The sequence below is a fragment of the Aquila chrysaetos genome, chromosome 26 (genome assembly GCF_900496995.4).
Source record: "Aquila chrysaetos chrysaetos chromosome 26, bAquChr1.4, whole genome shotgun sequence".
NCBI classification, from domain to species: Eukaryota; Metazoa; Chordata; class Aves; order Accipitriformes; family Accipitridae; genus Aquila; species Aquila chrysaetos.
Genome location: NC_044029.1, coordinates 3,785,688 through 3,804,993, shown reverse-complemented (window position 1 = coordinate 3,804,993; position 19,306 = coordinate 3,785,688). Strand labels below are relative to the sequence as shown.

Below are 19,306 nucleotides of genomic sequence, written 5' to 3'. Positions count from 1 at the left end.
AGAATGAATGGCTCATTAGGTCCTTACCACAAGAAAGCCTGTAAGTTCTTCACACACAAGGAAGTTAACACTATTTTGGTTGCAAAAATGCCAGTATGTTATTGTGTTTATTAAAAGCTGAGTGGCACAACATTCATAGAAAGAATTTAAACTGATTTTTGAGCCTCAGTCACCTAGGAGTAAGTTTTTCTATCACTTTTATTTAAACTGCTTAGACATACATAGGTTGAAGTTGAATGGAAGAACTCAGGATGCCTTGAACCAAGAAAACCTAACAAGGTATGCTCATGCCTTAATTTATATTAGAGCTGCCAGCATGAAAAGATGAATCTCCTGGTAAAGTACGTAACTTCATCTGCTTGAAAGCTTATACCGATCAAAACTTAGAACAGAAATAAATCGACTGATAGGCTCTCCACTCCTACCCTAAGTGCCATTATTAAACCCAAGCCTTTTGCCATGACCTATAATTTGGTATCTTCCTCCTCTAAAACAGCACTTTTTTTTGTTGTTGTTACTCCTTGATACGGGGCTGCCTCTATGTCAACAGGTTTAATTTATGCTAACTGATCATCTCCAGGAAAAGCAGTTCTTCCCAAATTCACTTCAAAAAACAATCTATAGATGGCAGTATTCACAACAGTGTCACCTAAACCATCGACTTGAACTGAAGTGCTGTAACAATTATATGAAAAACAGCCCTCCGATTGTTTTTAAACTTATCTCTAAGCTGTTATATTAGCGTAAGGGGTAGTGCCCAGAACTGGTTAAAAAAATGAAAATATTAGAAAACTCAAAACGGGGAAGGAAAGACTTGGGCTTTAGTCCCCGCTGCAATTGTTAGAAGTTTTGAAAATATATAGTGGGTTGAAATAATTTAAATAAGTTACTAAAAGCATAGTAAGGTATTAAATTCGAAATCTGGTAAAAATCCCAGGTTTGCTAAAAAAAGAGAACAAGGAGGTATTTCAGACAAATATTAGTGCACAGCACAGGATCCAATAGGAATAAGTAAAACCATCATATTCTGATTAACATGAGGAATTGATTAACATAACAAAGCCATGACAAACAGGGCTAGATGGAAATTCTGCTCTAACACTAGAATGCTGTGATCCATTTAGGTCTTCAAAGTCCTCTCGGACCCAGAATAAAAATTTCTTCCACAACAAAGAAGAGTAAAGAAAACAAAACTATTATTTCAAAACTTTTCATACAGATCAATACACAGACAAGCAGACAATGAAAAGATTTATTTTTTAGTCTTCAGATACTTGAAGTTTCAATCACATTGCTATGAAAAAGAAAGCTGTGCATAAAGAGCCATACCATCCACCAATTAATTCTCCATGTTTTTAAATTCCATGATTGACAAACGACTACATCTCAGAACAGCTTTTCTGTGTGTTCTAAATATTGCTTGTAACAAAACCATTCTCCCAATTCCAGAATTTAGCAATTTTGCTGTTTTACTTGGAAATGCAAAATAGAAAGTAGTGAACTTGATTTGGAAAGTTCATTTTAAGCTAAATTAGTACCAAAGCAGCAGAGCATTTTATGGCATAATCAAGCACATATATCAACAGTTTGTGGAATCAGTCTCTTCTTTCAGCAACAAGAAAATTTCAAAGATATCAGTACATTTGTCACTGATCCTGTTTCAAGTCTTTGCCCACAAGCATTGAAGTGACTGGGTGCATAGAGGCTCTATGCTCCAGAAACGTCTTGACAGCCAGATCTCGACACTTGTCAAAACCGTAAAGGTCCCTGTAAAAGGAGGAGGAAGGGGGAAAACAAAACAAAACAAAAAAAATCACACCATTACAAAAGTCTATAAAAACAGTACAATGGGGATTTTTCTCAAGGTTTTACTTTTCCCTTGAAAGCCTCACATTAAGGTGCATACTGGGACCCTAAGCTTTCTTCTATTAAAAAAAGTCAGCAAGTGGAAAGTAACTCTGAAGATAAGCTTGTTCACAGCACACAGAAAATTCTGTATTATATTTATGTTATGCTTCGAAGTGATATATGTACCATGTCAAGTATTATACATGCCATTATACTAAAAATACCAACAGCATAAGCTCCTACAATTTGGAGATTACTTTTACCTGAACAAGGGCCGAGTAAACTTCAACCTGCCCTGATCTGTTGCCATTTTTAGAGCAAGAGGAATAGCTTCTTCCCATTTGGACTTGATGCAGAGGCGCAGCCACCTGGGTGGGGGGGGGAGGTAAAAAAAAGAAAAATTACACTTATTTTCATTTGCAGTGGTTAGTTATCTTACGATTCTGTTCCCATAAACAGTCTGGGTAGTGCTGTGTCATCATGGGAATGAGATTCTAGCTAAGTTCAACCTAAAATATTTAGTCTCTGACTAGCACGTTACAAAAGTGGACTTTTCTATAAAATAGGAAAAAATTACTTTAAAGTTTCTCCAAAATGGTTTGATTATTTTCTGCAGCTATGTGTTTCTTTTATGTTACAGCAGTGTCCAGCTGCATCACTCATTATTAGAGCTGAATTATATAGCACTTGTCATTTGACCAAGTGATTAAAAAAACCCAAGAAAAATCCAAACAAAACATCACCAGCAACTGGCATATGCTTGTTTTGTTTTAAAAATAAAAAGAAATTGATCTTGTTACAAGTAGAAACTACTGTATATTTAAAATACTTCTTTTTTTTAATAAGAAACAAAGTACTAAGTTAGTTAAGGCAGAATAACCATCACTACTGCAAATGTATCCAAGTATGTAACAATAGCAAAATATGTTATTACAAGATACCCTTAAATACTTATCCTCAACAATACCTTTTTTAACAACTGACGTGTAAATACAAAACAGAAGAAATTAGGATGGCACAAGAATCAAGCCATTTAGCTAGAAGCATTTCCTACTTCTTTAGAAACTTCCTTTGATATTTACTTTTTTTTGGTGAGACAAAAGCTTTGTGACAGTGAGCGCTAAAATGGGACAAAAGTTTCCAAATTGTGTTGAAAAAAACCACTGGCACATCAGCAGAAGGACTGTCAGGTAAGTCCCGAAGATGTGGTCCTGACTAAATATTGGAAAGATTTTTCAGGCATCTTTGAGTCACAGAGAGGCTCACTACTGTATTATCCAATACTACAACCCCAAATAAGTTATCAGGTCATCAGGTTCCTTTGCTAGCATGACAGATGAAAATAGAGCACAGCTAATCCGCTGCTCACTTCCAGTTCTACTAGACTACACTTATCGAATTCACAAGTAACTGAATACCACTCTGGTAAGCTTGCTTGCACATGTACTTACAAAAAAACCCAACGACAAAAAAAACCGCAAAAACCCTGCACCAGTTCTGTACAACAGTATGTCTCAGACCATTTATGAAGCAGGACACTTTGTTTTATGAAAGCATTTAATATTAGAAAAATACCCATACTAGAACAAACCTGAATCTTATTTCAGAATTGTTTATAGCATTGAAGTCATATACTTGCTGCATTCGTTGGACATGGGACACTGGAAGAGGAGCCTGAAAAAGGAAATTGCATAGTCAGAATAAGCCAGGGGCACATTTCAAGCCACATACTTAAAAAATAAACAAGCTCATTCAGGAAGATTGCTGCTATGAAGGAATTAAAAGCTTACCATGACAAATATTTGCATTTGTTCCTTTTACCTTCTCGTAGTATTAGGGAAGGGGCAAGAAATAAACGTTAGCAAATTCCCACATCCAGTACTACTGAAACATTCAAAACAAAGTATTTTCATTCCATTTTATTTATAGCTTATTTGCTTAACATCAAATACAGACAAATTCAAGCACCTTGTAGTTTTGTTTTTACCCTTCAATCCAAAATACTCTGCAGGTTGCTCATTAGCTGAAGAGCCAGACGTAATCAGGGAGGCATGGCTGAAGGTTTTAGTAACTATGTGTGGCGAGAGCAGGTTATTTTAGCAAAACTTAAAAGAAATTCCAAAAGCACGCTTGGGCTTCTGTGGCTGCTTTTGCGATACCAGAATCAAGTTACCCCAGGCATGCATTTACCTCCAGAAGCAACAGTGCCAGGAACTCAATCAACTGATGAGATGACATTTCCTTCAGGTCTGCTGAGCTGAATGAGCCCAAATCACTCTCTTTTGCCTAAAAGAGAATGGTTACTTAAGTTTTTAATAGGTATTTCAAAGCACAATCAGGTGTAATCTTTTGTTTGGACATCTACATTTACTATTGAGCCATTCCACATAAAAAAGATTCTGATTTGTGTTTGTGCAGGATGTCACAAGAAAGGGAAGGGAGGGACATAAGCTACTGACTGATGTTTGGCATTCTTCAATTTTCACTTTTTTCTCCACTTTTTTATCTCCACTGTCTTTCTGTTAAAGTTAAGTGAAAAATCAAATACTTTTTCTATAAAAAGTAACACTGAGAAGAAGAAAGTTAAAGATAACATACAAGTACTGTGAACAGCCACAGAGCTAACAAAAGGAAGGTATGCCGAATTATCTATTAGTTGTATGAGTTTAATGGTTAAAATTATGAGAAAATTGTATGGTATTAGTTATTATGATTTATGTATTTCAGTTTTTGATGAGAAATGCAATCTAGGTCCAGTATAATGTAGGAGAATTCTTGCTAATACAATACAATCACTAACGTAGAGTGATTTGGCATTTGTTTTTAAATCAAGCCACAATATCAGGGTTTCAAAAAGAATATTCTCAGTTTGGTTACTACATACATATAACAAAAAGCTGGCTGTGTGCCTTGTTAAAATATGTACTGTGCTTCAGGTACAGAAGTCATAGCAAATCCACAGACTCTGTAATGAAAGGCTAGTCTACGAAATGCAAAATCCCTGGCAGCCATACTATCACCATAAATACACTCTCTCTCAGCAAACGATAGATTTCAGAAGAGAATGGCTCACTTTGTATAAAGAGAACTAGCTTTTCAAGATACAGACACCTCACCATTCTCTAACCACTCACTTTGATCCATCTTTGGCTCAAGGCAACACAAGCATTTGCTAGTGTCATATCATACCTGTCAAAATATTAAAAACAATGGATCACGCTTTGGAAACACAAAAGGCTCCTGTAATATTTTTACAAGAATGCTTAGAAATTATTTTGAAATGGCTCCACATTTGTTTGTTGTAGGCTCCAAACCAGTATTGCAACACAATTTACATCTATTATAATGAAATATTTCAGTTTTAGTTAGAAGCATTTTGCGCATAGGTGACACTATCCCTTGATCCCATACACTCCTAAAATGATAAATGCTTGGGAGCATATATGCTCGTACATATATTATAGCTTATAGCTGAAAAGAGAAGATTGTTGTAACGAACTGTCAGAAGAACAGAATCTTTCCTGGCAACTTTCAAAGCAAAATGAGCTTCCATCAGAATAAAAAATTGAAAATATTAACAGCGACATTTTTTTTCTCCTATATAGACCTGTATCAATTTCTACATAGTATTAGGACATTTTCTAATAAAGGGTTTGTGGGAAGACTTTCACCCTGTTTACAAACTGCTTCATGACTGTTTGGAAAAATCACATGCAACCTGGAGACGGAAAAGATGAACTATAAAACAACGCAGCTTACGTAGGCTTCACTGGTGGCATTCCTGGAGCATGAAACCATGAGTTCCAATCAACTTTATCAAGAACATCTACCTACAAAGCAACACAAATTCTTATTCAATTTTAAATGTTATTTTTAGAGAAAACCACACCCTACAAAAACTAGTTTCAATCTTTTGCTTTGTTTGTTTCTTTTTAACAGCCCTCCAATTACCCTGGAGAATCCTATACAGATTACTTCAAAACAGACTATTTCCTTCTAGGAAAAAAAAAAAAAGACATCATAATGCAAACCCATCTTTGTAAGATGCCACACTACATCATATTAAGATCTTGAGATAAAGAAGAGAAAGATAAAGACCTGGTCCTTAAAGAAGGTAATTCCTGATCTATGCCATAGTTCCATATAATTAAAAGGTTTCAAACAATTAGTTTTGAATACTACCCAACCTTATCCTTGAAGTAGGAGTACAAGAACTTCTTCCAGTCCTCCGTTACTATGCTCTTATAAGCAAACTGCTGAATGTAAGCCTTCAGGAAGCCAATGAAGACATCTGACAGGTAAAAACCAAACTGTTTCAGTGTTTGAAATTAAAATGGGAAACAATACATATAAAGTCTGACTAACATTTACCTGGTCCTCCAAGAAGTTGTTCAAGGTAAAAAAGCAAAGCAAAGCCTTTCTCATACGGAACAGATGAATAGGCAACATCAGGATCTACTTCACTCAAATTAGGGACGAGGTTACTTACAGGATTTTTATCTCCAAGAGTATTTATCTGTGACAATGACACAAGAAAATATGCTCATCTAGGAAAACTAGCACTCTTGCAAATCACTACTAATCCTATTTACAAAGGTATAATCCATCCAAAACTAAGATGGCTTCATTTCAAAGCATTCTTTCTCATTCTTTTTCCTGAAGTTCTGAATCTGCATAAAACATAGTTTACTAAACTTTTTTCTCATTTTATCAGTGTCTGATCATGTGTCAAACAGAAAGATGTTAGGATCAATCACCTTGTGCTCAAGCTGTCTCAAAGCAGTTAATTACTGTCTTGTCTGTCATAATCACAAGCACCTAGTAAACTATCTATATTTATCCCTTTATTAACAAACTATTTAAACTTCTTGAATTAAATGGGTGGTATAAAGAATAAAATATGAGGAAATATTCATAGTAAGTCAGGTAAACTGCATCACCAAACTGAATGAGAGGGCTGGAAATATCACAGGCTGGAAATCTGATAACTAAAGTTTAACTATGCTACCCAAACACAAAAATAAACAACCCTCCTAGACAGATACAGATTAGGAATGTGCTCAGTTATAACACAGTACACAAGAAAAAAAGAAATCAGTTACTTGCATGAGGCATTGGAAATCAATGGTCATGCTTGCAGATAATTTTGACAAGCTTTCAGCTGCTTACCAGTATGCTAACAGGTAATATTGCAATTTAGCCATACCCAGAACCACCAAGAGAGTCTGTAAAGATGCTCATCCTTACAGAACAGCTTAAAGCAGTTCAAAAAGCTTTACCTAATCTGACTATATTAAGCTATTACCTTGGGAAGAGATCATATACCTTGGAATCAAAGTTGTTCATCCTCTAATAAGAAAGTGTTAGGAAAGCTGACTAGACAAGTCTTATTTGTGGGAAACACATGAAATCAGCTTTATTTTATTTAGGTATATACTTAAACATAAAGTTATCATAACTTTAAAAATATTTACCGTATTCTGCAGTTCCCTCCAACCTCCTAGGGCTTGAAAGTGCCTGAACTGCTCACCAAACAACTGACCACCAATCCTGCGTTCCAGGTATACAGTATGTCCCTCATTCAGCCTGGAAATGTATTGATAAAGTCAACACTGGTAGGATGGCAAAATGAATTTAATTGGTCTCTTTACAGATTAATTTTAAAATATGACTTGCATTGCACTGAACATCAGACCTACCAAAAATGCTCCCATGTTTTGTTTGTTACCAAGTTTCCTGTCCAGCTGTGAGAGATTTCATGAGCAATAACCTAAAACACAGAAAACAATGACAGATCTACTGTTTAGACTCCTCTGGAAAATGAACATCAAATCCCAACAGAAAGAAAAAATCCTAATGGGACCTCATTTACTGCACTACATTCCCAGAGCCAGTTAGCATTCACAGCTCTGTAAACTTATCCATATAAATTTTATTTAGAGGACTAACACTATCCTACAGAGCCTTCTCCAGAAATAATTTTGAATGTGCAGCCTGCAAGTCATAGAGCCACACTGATCAACAAAAATAATTCCTCTAGTAGCACAGTGTAGGTACTTGTTTATGAAATCACATTTCAGGATACTGGATCCATGCCAAGTAATGGACTAGTACTACTTTCCCACCTAAGCAACTTCTGCAGTGCTGGGATGTTGTAAAATATCAAACAGGAAGAAAACAGTCACGCCTAGAAGGATAACAATGCATGATACATTAAAAAGTATCCATGTCAAATATTTCAGTATTCTTGGGATAAGACAGTCATATTTTTTTAGCAGTCTATCAGTCTAGTAGAAAGACATGTGTATGTCTTTCAGCATCCAGAGTATTCAACTTTCCAGAAAAAAAAAATAGAATTTACTCAAATTGTACTCATGATTTCCACTTCAAAAGAGAACTGTACACAATGCGAGTTCTAGTACATAAACAGACACAGAGAGGAAGAAGTTCCCTACAAACTATTTCAGTGAGATCAATTCAATTATGGTTTTTAAACATATCTGTACAGAGGACAGGGAAAGAGCTACTGAGCAGCTAAATGCTGTCAGTCCCCTACGCACACAAGCACCCATGTTATTTTCATCTGTTCATTATATAAAATAGATATGTCTCCAGTTTTTCTAGAGTTTACTTAGAACTAAAACTCACTTTGCAAGACTTCGAGTTATTGCCTTAACTTTTAATTCCCCCAATGAACACGAGACCAAGTTTTCAGGCATCTATTACAAAGGAAGCTAAGATGCAACTTCAAGTTGTGTTCTACTTGAAGACATGAATCTATTTTGCACTTACATTTGATAGAGATCGATCACCTGCCTAAAAAAAAAAAAAAAAAAAAAAAAAAAAGGCAGTTGTTAGTTCAAGTAAACCTCAGCAGTTTCACATATGATCCCTAACTCGAAAGGAGGCAAGAACATTTACAGTTCTTTCTTTGGGGAAGATTAATCAATTTGTGGATTAATATAAGCAAGTCCTAAGGAAAAGCTGACTTTTGTCAGTGTTGCACTTACCAATAGTGTTGGAGTTACAAAAGTAAGACAAGGATTCTCCATACCACCATAAGGAAAAGAAGGTGGTAAGACTAACAAATCATACTGTCCCCATACATAGGGTCCTGCTAAATCTTCTGCTGTTTTCAGCATAGCTTCAGCCTGAAACAAGAATTCATATTAGTTTCTAACATAACTTCTAACTACAAACACTGAACAAGTTATAAGCTATTGATCCCACACCTCATTCTCTTTCACCTTGGGATGTCCCACATGCAAAATGAGTACAAGACTGTATCAATATTTATGTTCAGTAGCAGTTTTGTGTTGTGATAGAAGAACAGCATTTTTTGGGGTGGGAGGTAGAGAAAGGAGGGCTACAGATGACAAAAATACTGAACTACAGCCTGTTCCTTTTCCAAAACTATGTAAAACAGTTTACAAAACATTTTTTGTTAATTACTCACCTCAGCAAATTCATAGGCCGATTTATCCACTAGCTCCTTTTCAGCCCACACCAGTGTCCTTGGGCCAATCTTTCTGTTGAAAGTAAAAATGTTATGAAGACACCATGAACTGGAAATAATTCTATGGGAAACTAATTCAGAGAGCATACATTTAAATGTGCTCATGAGTAACCCAAAGAAACTCATTAGAGAGTCTTCCTGTCTTTTTCCTCTCCACTGCTACAGGAACACTAGAAAAAGCTTTAGAAAACAAACCACACACATCTATTGTTCAGGACAAATAAATAGGAAACACATTTACAGATTTTTAAATGCTGTGAAGTCCTAATATAAAAGCATTATTATGGGCTAGATTAACACATTCTTGTGCAGATAAGCAACGAAGCTGAAGCTATCACTTTCTGCCTTTTGTACATGACATGGCTTATGTGTTACTAGAGGAAAAAGATACTATTCCCTGAGCTAGAAAAAGCCCTTAGTGGTTCCAATCAATTCCAAACTCTTCATGGTATTTCTTTAACTTACAGCAAAAATATATTCTATAGAAAAAATGATGCAAGATTGAATCAAGATACATGCAGTTTGATACAAATAAACAGGCTTGTTGAATCTCTAAGATCTATTAAAACTAGAAACAAGACCAAGTAACAAACAAAAAAGGTAACTCTGGAGATTTATTATGATTATTAATATTTATACTTTGTGCAGATTCACTCACCTGCTTTCTAAAGCTCCAACCACTAAAGCAATCAAGTAGCAAGGTATGGGAACCTAATGGATAATGTGAGAAAAAAAGAAATCTTATTTGTAACGTGAGCTATCAACACCACCGATTCAAAGAAAAACAAAGGTATGTAAGTAAAGAAATGTGCACATTTCCTCCATAGCTTCTGGCCTTATGTTATAATAAAGGCATTGTTTTTTCTCCCCAAATGATACTCCTTTATCTACAAGGAATACTTGTTTCCTAGATCTTTCATGCAAAGGCCAAAAAATTGCAGTATCATCTCTGTTTGAAAAAAATCTGCACATATAAGAGCATATAAAAATGCCACTGGTTTGGTTACGGTTCAAAAGAAAGTTAGTTTTCCATATTCATTTTAGTTCCATTAAATTTTATGGAAGGATAAGTTAAGAGACACTGCTCAGATAACAGGCAGTTGTATCACACAAAGAAATGCAGGAAAAGCTTTAATGAATTCAAGTAAACAAAGAATATTTATGGATAAAAAAAGATTCAGCAAAATCAAAATGTACATATTTGATTTCCATGTTTGGAATTGAAATAAATTCTAAATATTTGTTATTTTAATGAAAGAAATTCCAAAGCTACAGTATCTTTATGGAGAAATTCTTTCTCCCAGTGCTCTGGACACAAAAGGGGATAATGGAGCTGTTCCTGACAAAATTCCATTTTATCTGACTAAACACTGTTAAATAAGTAAGACTTCAAATCATAATTACTTGGTGACAACACTTCAGAAAATTTTATTCCACCATTTATTATCCCCAAACCATTTCAATATCATTTATTAAAATATCCATATCATCTTGTGTTTTAATTTTGCATATTAACCCACAGAATATATTCTTGAAAAGATTGAAGTCCATTGACTTGTGTTATAGACGAGTTATTAAAAGATTGTGAATATATCCCTACATTTTGATGCCCAGTTTGCTAATTGAAATTTTAAAATTACTTCAAATCTCAATGGCTGTTGGGTAATAAATTCATTTTTACAGAGGCTGCTCTCCACTACATTTCTGACCAGTCTGGCCATGCAGGGGCAAAAAAAAGTAGTTTTAGGTAAGCTCAGCACACATACATATCCAAGAGTTTGATGCATTTGTCTTTTTCGTTTAATGAAACACATGCCTTTTCCAACAAATTAATCTAATGGTTTTCTGTATTAGAAAGCATAGTATCATTTCAATTAGACTAAATGCCATTCTTTGTACAGGTCCAGCAAACTTATCAACAGTGTATTTCTAGATAACATACAGCTCTGAATAACATACAACATAGAAGCCTTATGCGCTAGACCAAGAGTGGCAAATGTTTTGGCTCCACAGAGAAGGCAGAACACTGCATATTAAAGAGCTCACAGAGAAGGTGACAATTTTTTTTTTTCTCTCTCTCTCTCCTCTTGCCTCTCTTGGGTTTCACATAGCAGCCAAATCAACCCAACAGCTGTTGCAGTTCAGAGTAGGCTCCCCTCCCCTCCTCTGGTCACATAAATCCATCCCTCCTTGCACTCATTCAGTCCCTCAGCAGCCCAGATCAGCTTACTAAAACAATTTCTTTTTTAAACTTCTGTTCATTTTTATCTGCTTGTTCAGCAAAATGAACTAGGCTCACCAAGAGATCCCATAAACATCAGAACTGTAACCTAAAAAGCTGTGAGAACAAAAAAGCCAGGAGAGTAAATTGAGACTGCTACTTAGGTGCAGTGGAATCATTAAACTAGCTGCACCACTTAATAAAACTTCATCCTTAGAGGAGTAATCTTTAATTAGCTGGAGACACTTTCCATAAAGGCCAAATTTTTCACCTTTAAAAAAATCTCTGTTGTCAGAATTTGCTTCCCTTCAAGTTGAAATTGGTTCCAATGCTCAGCTTCATGGCTAAGGTCTTGGTAAGCTTAAAATTTGTAGGATCTGTTTTTCAAAACGCACTCCTGTGTTATTCAAGTCCACACAGCATTTCCCAAGAATCAGTGCAGACAGAAAGGGTTTTGACAGTACAAGCTTTGTGTATACTAAGCATTTTCAAAACTTTACAGGCTTTTCTGGGAATGCCAAAATGACAAGTAAACATCACCAGCACCTACTGACTTTTTGGAACTGGAAATTCATAATACCCTGTATTTTTATAGTGGCAAAGAAGCACTGTCAGTCACGTGATTGAGTTGTGGTGAATGGGGTTAAATCCAGTTGGCGGCTGGTCACAAGTGGTGCTCCCCAGGGCTCAGTATTGGGTCCAGTTCTGTTTAATATCTTTATCAATGATCTGGACAAGTGGATCAAGTGCACCCTCAGTAAGTTTGCAGACCACACCAAGTTGGATGGGAGCGTTGACCTGCTCCAGGGTAGGGAGGCTCTACACAGGGATCTGGACAGGCTGGATTGATGGGCCAAGGCCAATTGTATGAGGTTCAACAAGGCCAAGTGCCGGGTCCTGCACTTCAGTCACAACAACCTCATGCAACGCTACAGGCCTGGGGAAGAGCTGCTGGCAAGCTGCCTGGTGAAAAAGGACCTGAGGGTGCTAGTTGACAGCAGGCTGAATGTGAGCCAGCAGTGTGCCCAGGTGGCCAACGGCATCCTGGCCTGTATCAGAAATAGTGTGGCCAGCAGGAGCAGGGAGGTGGTTGTTCCCCTGTACTCGGCACTGGTGAGGCCGCACCAGTCCTGTGTTCAGTTTTGGGCCCCTCACTACAAGAAAGACATTGAGGTGCTGGAGCGTGTTCAGAGAAGGGCAACCAAGCTGGTGAGGGGCCTGGAGCACAAGTCTTGTGAGGAGCGGCTGAGGGAACTGGGGTTGTTTAGTCTGGAGAAAAGGAGGCTGAGGGGAGACCTTACAGCTCTCTACAACTACCTGAAAGGAGGGTGTAGTGAGGTGGGTACTGGTCTCTTCTATCAAGTAACTAGTGATAGGACGAGAGGAAATATCCTCAAGTTGCACCAGGGGAGGTTTAGATTGGATATTAGGAAAAACTTCTTCACTGAAAGGGTTGTCAGGCATTGGAACAGGCTGCCCAGGGAAGTGGTTGAGTCACCATCCCTGGAGGTATTTAGAAGATGTGTAGACGTGGTGCTTAGGGACATGGTTTAGTGGTGGACTCGGCAGTGTTAGGTTAACAGTTGGACTCAGCAGTGTTAGGTTAACGGTTGGACTCGATGATCTTAAGGGTCTTTTCAAACCTAAATGATTCTATGATTCACTGATGATATCAAAACCATATCTGAAATGACTGTGAACTGCATGAGTTAGGAGTAAGACCTTAGGCATCTGTTTACTAGCCTGTAGCACTTACGTTCTGACTGAAACAGTATATCTTCCGACTGCTGTCCTCTGGGTCAGGCATCTCTCCATCACGATTAGCACTCATAAGAGCCACCAACTCTTTAGGAACAGATATCTGAAAGAAGGTTATCCAACTATGAGGAACTCAGTTGGCACACAGGATTATACAATATCCTAGAAGCAGCAATAGCAAAAAGAGTAGTGCGGATTCGTTCTGTTGTTAAGTCCTTTCCATCAAGTAGAACGTAAGGCATATAGAAAATTTTGTCTTAAAGGCTGGCAATATTTGATTAACCAAAAGGACTACCTTTGACAGAAGTTAAAATTTTCACTTTCTTCAGACTACTGAACTGTAATGTCACATTGGACATCTCGCTTTTTGCTTCCTTAAACCAATCGGACTACTTGTGCCAGGACTGCAAAGATCCCCCAGCTATGTACCAGAGCATATTACTTAAGGCATACATGAGAGCCATTTCAAGTATTTTTGCTTTACAGTACTCTTTGTTGTTTTACTGTCAGCTTTTCCTGATTTAAGAACATATTTCTTTTCTACTACAGCACTTTTTTTTTCTTTTGGAAATAAAGATACATGTGAATGAAAAAAGAAATGACATATATAAAAGAAAATGGTAAATCCAGAGGAATGCCACAAGGAAGATGAGCAGCTTTTGGTTCTTACATTAAGCTAAAAGTCAATATTCTCTGTTTTTATTTTAGGCCACATGCCGGCAGGTACACACACAAAAAAATTCACCCATTGTAGTAGTTGTCTTTATTTAGATACACATGACTTAGGTTCACCTACCTCTGCATAGTATGTTAGTTTCACAGCAGGTGTGTCTTGGCATGGAAAGATGGCTCTGCAGTGGGTGGCCTGGAGAGGAAGGGGAAAAAAAAAAAAAGCTAAAACATAACAATCTTTGTAATGCAGAGGACTAGAAATAAATCAAACTACTATATTATATTGGAAATCTATACAGCTCCTCCAGAGAATTCATTATCTACAAACCAGTACTTCCTATTCCTTATAGCTTACAGTAGTTTCCATAGTTAAGGCTTTTCTCAAAGAAATAATGGTAGGGAAGACAGATCAATAGCCACATACATTGATTGTAAAGGACTGCATGTTCTTCAACAAGAATACTGGAGAGGGTAAAGCAGTTCTGGAATTATTAAACTGCAAACATATAATAAAATCTCAGCAATGTCCTGACTTATTAAGTGTTATCATTTAGGATCTCTGACATACACAATTAGAAGTTATGGGCTACTGTACTTTCCCCTACTAGCCTTCCTCTCCAACTCTTTGGAAACCAAGGGGAATTACAGGGGTATGTAAACAAGTTTAAAAAACAAATTAATCCACTCAACCTGACACTGGCTGAAGAGAAATGGGTGTTTCTTTCCAGAAGTTTGCTCTGGAGTAAACCATTGGAGAGCTGAAGACTTTGGAGAGCTTTCAAAAGAGATTTCGACAATTGCTTCTTGTCCCCTGTGTAAAAAAGAATATAGTCAGACTGTTTTGACACAACTCCTGATCACTACTGAAATTTCTCTACGAAGATTTCTGGAAAATAGGTCTGCAGCACTGTCTCAAAAGCATTAAAAGAACAAGTAGCATATTAAAAACAACTTTTCCCTTTCAATTATGATAGTAAAAATTAGCTGGTTTATTTCAATTTTAATGTCCCAAGACACTTCTACTAGACACTTCTACTATTGTTTTTACTAACCAGAAACTTTTCTGCTCCTCTCTTCAAGGGGGACATGGACTTTTTCTTTAAACCATTTGGACCAGCTACATGCATACAGTTTTGTCGCAACTATCTAACATTGTACACATAAGGAGAAAAAACCCACCACAGTAAGCAAACGAAAAAGTGTATAAAACCTATATAAGAACATATGTGCTTTAATAAAATAGGATTTTTATATTCTGTAAATAAAAAAATTTCAGGTTTTGCAGCTGATGTTATGTTCTGTATGATCCTTAAGCAGAAAAAAAAAATACTGAAAATAGTAATTACTGGAAAACGCTATTAAAAGTAGGGTTAACCAGAAAAATGAAAAATGTTCAAATTTTATTCAGGATTTCAGAACTGGTGTAAAGTAAAAACTAACAGAGGGGACAGGTCCCAGCTTGCTAACAAGAGAACACACACAAACCTGACACATTCATGCTCTTGTTTTTTAAAAACATATCATAAACATCACTGACACCAAAAGTACACAGAAGTACTTGCTTCCATTATTGGAAAGTTCCAGGTTATACATGCAACATTCTGGAATTAACAATCCAACCATAAATCAGAACAAACTTCAGCTAATCAGAGGAGTTGGACACTAGATAAGCTGACCAGGTACACATATCTGGTTTATAACCAGTGTTCCAAAGTACATAGTCGACAAGAGAAAATAATTTGTATTACCATAAGATATGTTGCTTACTGAACAGTCAGACTTTCGTATGTAACTCCTTTCCTATCACTGTTTTATTGATACTTGTATACAGGACTACATCTCACACAAGATTATAAATTCTTACGATCATGACTCGTAACTCCCTCTTTGTAGCTTTTTTTTCTTACAAGGAAATCTAGCAATAAAAAAAAAAGTTGAAAGTCAAACAAAAGACATAGGCCTATGTTTCTGCTGTGGCCTGTTTAATTTGTTCAGTTTCATATCAGATAATAAGTGTTTCCCCAGAAGGGACAGCTATTGTATGACATTTCTTTCTCTTCCACATTATGTGTGTTTCCAAACTGCACTAATCCAGAGAACAGGAAAAAAAAAAAGTTAGAAACCAGACACTAGTTTGTAGAGCTAATAACCAGTTTTAAAAACAAAACAGTAAGAAGCAACTTAGTACACAATTTTATTCAAACAAGGGAACCTTCCTATACAGTCACAGCTTTCAGCCTCGGCATGTAAGATACCACGGAGTTACAACATACAAAGTAAACTGCCAAAAAACGTATTGCAATTTGGCAACAACTTCTTATTTCATGCAACTTAAGAGGTAGATTATGGTTAGTTCATTCTCCATCATGCTGCCAAAACTCAAGTTCCAGTTTTTAGGGACTTGGGCTACAATAAAAATTTTACTCTTTGAAGACATGTTTCTAGCTAATCATAGTGGTAACCTGCAGTTCTACAGAAATGCAGGATCACCCCTTGTATAAAAGAAAGGAAAACAGGGTCTGTAACTCCATATGTGCCATGCTGTAGCAATTCTGAACACGACAAAATTCAGGTAGTTGAAGCAGAAAGAATATTACTGATAAGAAACACTGGAAAAATTGTGATACATTACACATAATTTCGCTACTTAGATTTGGCAAGTCATTTTGTACATAAGACCTGGAAACGGTACAAAGACTCCCAAAGTTTTGGCTGTCTAATGAAAGCCAAATATTAAATTCATCTACAAGATCATATACCAAATAATTGCAACACCCTAATTTACAAGTCCCTTTGCAAGCTTTACACAACGACCCCACAGGGAGACAAGCAGCTTATACAGTGCATTTTGGAAACTACCTAAAGGGACAGGCAAAAGTGTGTACCTGCTTAGTTCAAAAGGAAGTGTGATTTCCAGGGGGGTCCCCTTGAAACTGTGCTTTTCTCCAAAGACAAATTTTGCATCCTGTCCATTTACAGTCACTTTAAATACCTGTAGGTCTTTTGTATCCAAGACCTGTAATGAAGCAAATATTACATACTTGTTAGATAGTGTAATAATTAACGTAGCACCCATAAAATCTTAAACACAAGTCTCTTTGAAGGAAAAAGTGTTTACTAAGTAAAACCAGAAAAATCGAGTAACTATGTCGAGTACTGGGAACCAGCGTTTTAAGAGAGCAGCACTGAACTTACAAAACTGGAGGGGGAAGAGGAAGGAAACCACGTTCTGACCATGAAAGTGGAAAACGGGGAGTTTACCAGGTAAACTACAGAGGTAAGAGACTTCACAGCGCTGCTATGAAATGAGAATGACAGTAAAGCCCCTGCCAAGGCGTCCCTCCTGGAACCAGCCACTATGAATCAAGACTTTCATGCAAGAGAAGATGAATTAAATAATGCAGCGCTCCCATATGCAGCACGAGTGAAGTTTTAGTCTTTACCAGGATGGATTTTTTTTTCCTAAAAAGTAAGCGCCAATCACAAAAGGATTTTATGGAGCTAGCAGAAAGATCCCACAACCCCCAAACTTCGCTTCACATGCAGTGTAACACTAAAGAGGTTTACGCGTTTATCTGCACAGCTGAGAAAGCAGCTAGCGTAATAAAACACACACGCGAAAAAGCCACGAACGCAGCTTTCCGATGGTTTATCCCCATCTTCTCGGCAACGGGCTCCTCGCCATTCTAAGGGGAAAACCCCACGCATTTCCACCCTTCCCTTGCACGAGGCGCCGGCTCTAGGCTCCACAAGCGGGAAACCTGAGCCGCCCAAAGGCGTTGTTAGCCCGGGGGCGACCAACTGCAGACGAGCCCGACGGGCGCCGAGGCGAGCAGGCGGCAGGGACGGGGAGGGGAAAGGCACGACCGAGGGGAGACGACGCCGAGGCGGGAGGAGACGGCGGGAGGAGGAGACGAGGGGGACCCCGAGCACGGCCCCCGGCACCCCCGTTCCCCCTCAGACCTGGGCTCCGGGGTCTCTCCTCAGTACCCGCGGGGGTCTCCCCCCACTACCCGCGGGGATCTCTCCTCAGTACCCGCGGGGATCTCCCCTCAGTACCCGCGGGGGTCTCTCCTCACTACCCGCGGGGGTCTCCCCTCAGTACCGCGGGGGTCTCCCCCCAGTACCCGCGGGGGTCTCCCCTCAGTACCGCGGGGGTCTCCCCTCAGTACCCGCGGGGGTCTCTCCTCACTACCCGCGGGGGTCTCCCCTCAGTACCGCGGGGGTCTCCCCCCAGTACCCGCGGGGGTCTCCCCTCAGTACCGCGGGGGTCTCCCCCCAGTACCCGCGGGGGTCTCCCCTCAGTACCGCGGGGGTCTCCCCCCAGTACCCGCGGGGGTCTCCCCCCAGTATCGCGGGGGTCTCCCCTCAGTACCGCGGGCGCCTCCACACACCCCCCACACCCCCCCCCCTCACCCCGCCGTTACCAGGCAACGCAGCGCCCCGCGCTCGGCGCGCGCGGTGAAGGCCGCCGTGCCCCGCAGCGCCCGCGCGCCGAAGTCCGCGCGGCAGCGCAGGTGGAGGTGCCGCGTGAGGCAGCGGGAAGGCGCGGCGAAGGAGCGCGGGTCCTCCGCCGCCATCGCGCGCGCACGCCCGCTGCCGTTTGCAACGGACCCCGCCTCCGACCCCCTCCCGACCCCGCCCCACCGCGGGGAAGACGGGGGCGGGCCCGCCCCGCCCATCCCTGGGAGCTGTAGTTCCCACCTCGGCGGGAAAAGCGGGAGGCGGCGCCCAGCAGAACGACAACTCCCGTGGTGCATTGCGGGAGGAGGCGGAGCCAGGAGGAGGAGGCGGCGGGGCGGGAAGCGTGAGTTGGCCGCGAGGGGCGGGGCCGGCGCGTGGCCCGGCTGCCAGCCCCTAGAAGCCATCTGACGGCTGCTGGGGAAAATGCTCTCGTGCAGTTCCTCGTTAGTATAGTGGTAAGTATCCCCGCCTGTCACGCGGGAGACCGGGGTTCGATTCCCCGACGGGGAGGCGCTTAATTTTTACTTTTTTCTCCCCCCCCCCCCCCCCCCCCGATGTGGCCTCTGCCCTAGAGGCAAAAAAAAGCAATTCTTTGGGAAATCCAAGCTGCTGCCAGGCAGCCGTTGGAAGAGTTACTGCGATTTTAAAACGAGAAACAGCCAGGTCCTGGCTGCCTACCTGGTGCAGGCCTGAGGGGGACAGCGGGGCGGCTGCAGGGTTTTACCAGCTCAGCTGCTTACCTGGGAGAACACGTGGGGAACGTATTTTCATATTTAAATGGCTCAAACAGCTGAACAGGAGGGTTAATTAAGCCTTCCAAAAACATT

At 39.5% G+C, this 19,306-nt stretch overlaps 1 protein-coding gene and 1 non-coding gene across 2 annotated transcripts; one reads left to right on the top strand and one right to left on the bottom strand.

The window, feature by feature from the left end:
• Positions 1 to 1,238: 1,238 nt before the first annotated feature.
• LTA4H (leukotriene A4 hydrolase) lies at positions 1,239 to 18,632 on the bottom strand. Its single transcript, XM_030003118.2, has 19 exons — positions 18,443 to 18,632; positions 16,901 to 17,031; positions 14,706 to 14,826; positions 14,140 to 14,208; positions 13,342 to 13,446; positions 10,023 to 10,075; positions 9,305 to 9,377; positions 8,859 to 8,999; positions 8,641 to 8,664; positions 7,548 to 7,618; positions 7,323 to 7,434; positions 6,220 to 6,364; positions 6,036 to 6,139; positions 5,608 to 5,678; positions 4,983 to 5,037; positions 4,039 to 4,134; positions 3,440 to 3,522; positions 2,112 to 2,216; positions 1,239 to 1,767 (listed from the first exon to the last, which is right to left on the bottom strand). The coding sequence occupies exons 1-19, from the start codon at positions 18,593 to 18,595 to the stop codon at positions 1,647 to 1,649; spliced, it is 1,833 nt and encodes a 610-aa protein (XP_029858978.1). The 5' UTR covers positions 18,596 to 18,632; the 3' UTR covers positions 1,239 to 1,646.
• Positions 18,633 to 18,917: 285 nt separating this feature from the next.
• Positions 18,918 to 18,989, top strand: TRNAD-GUC. Its single transcript has one exon. It is a non-coding gene; the product is annotated as a tRNA-Asp (tRNA).
• The last annotated feature ends 317 nt before the right edge of the window (positions 18,990 to 19,306 follow it).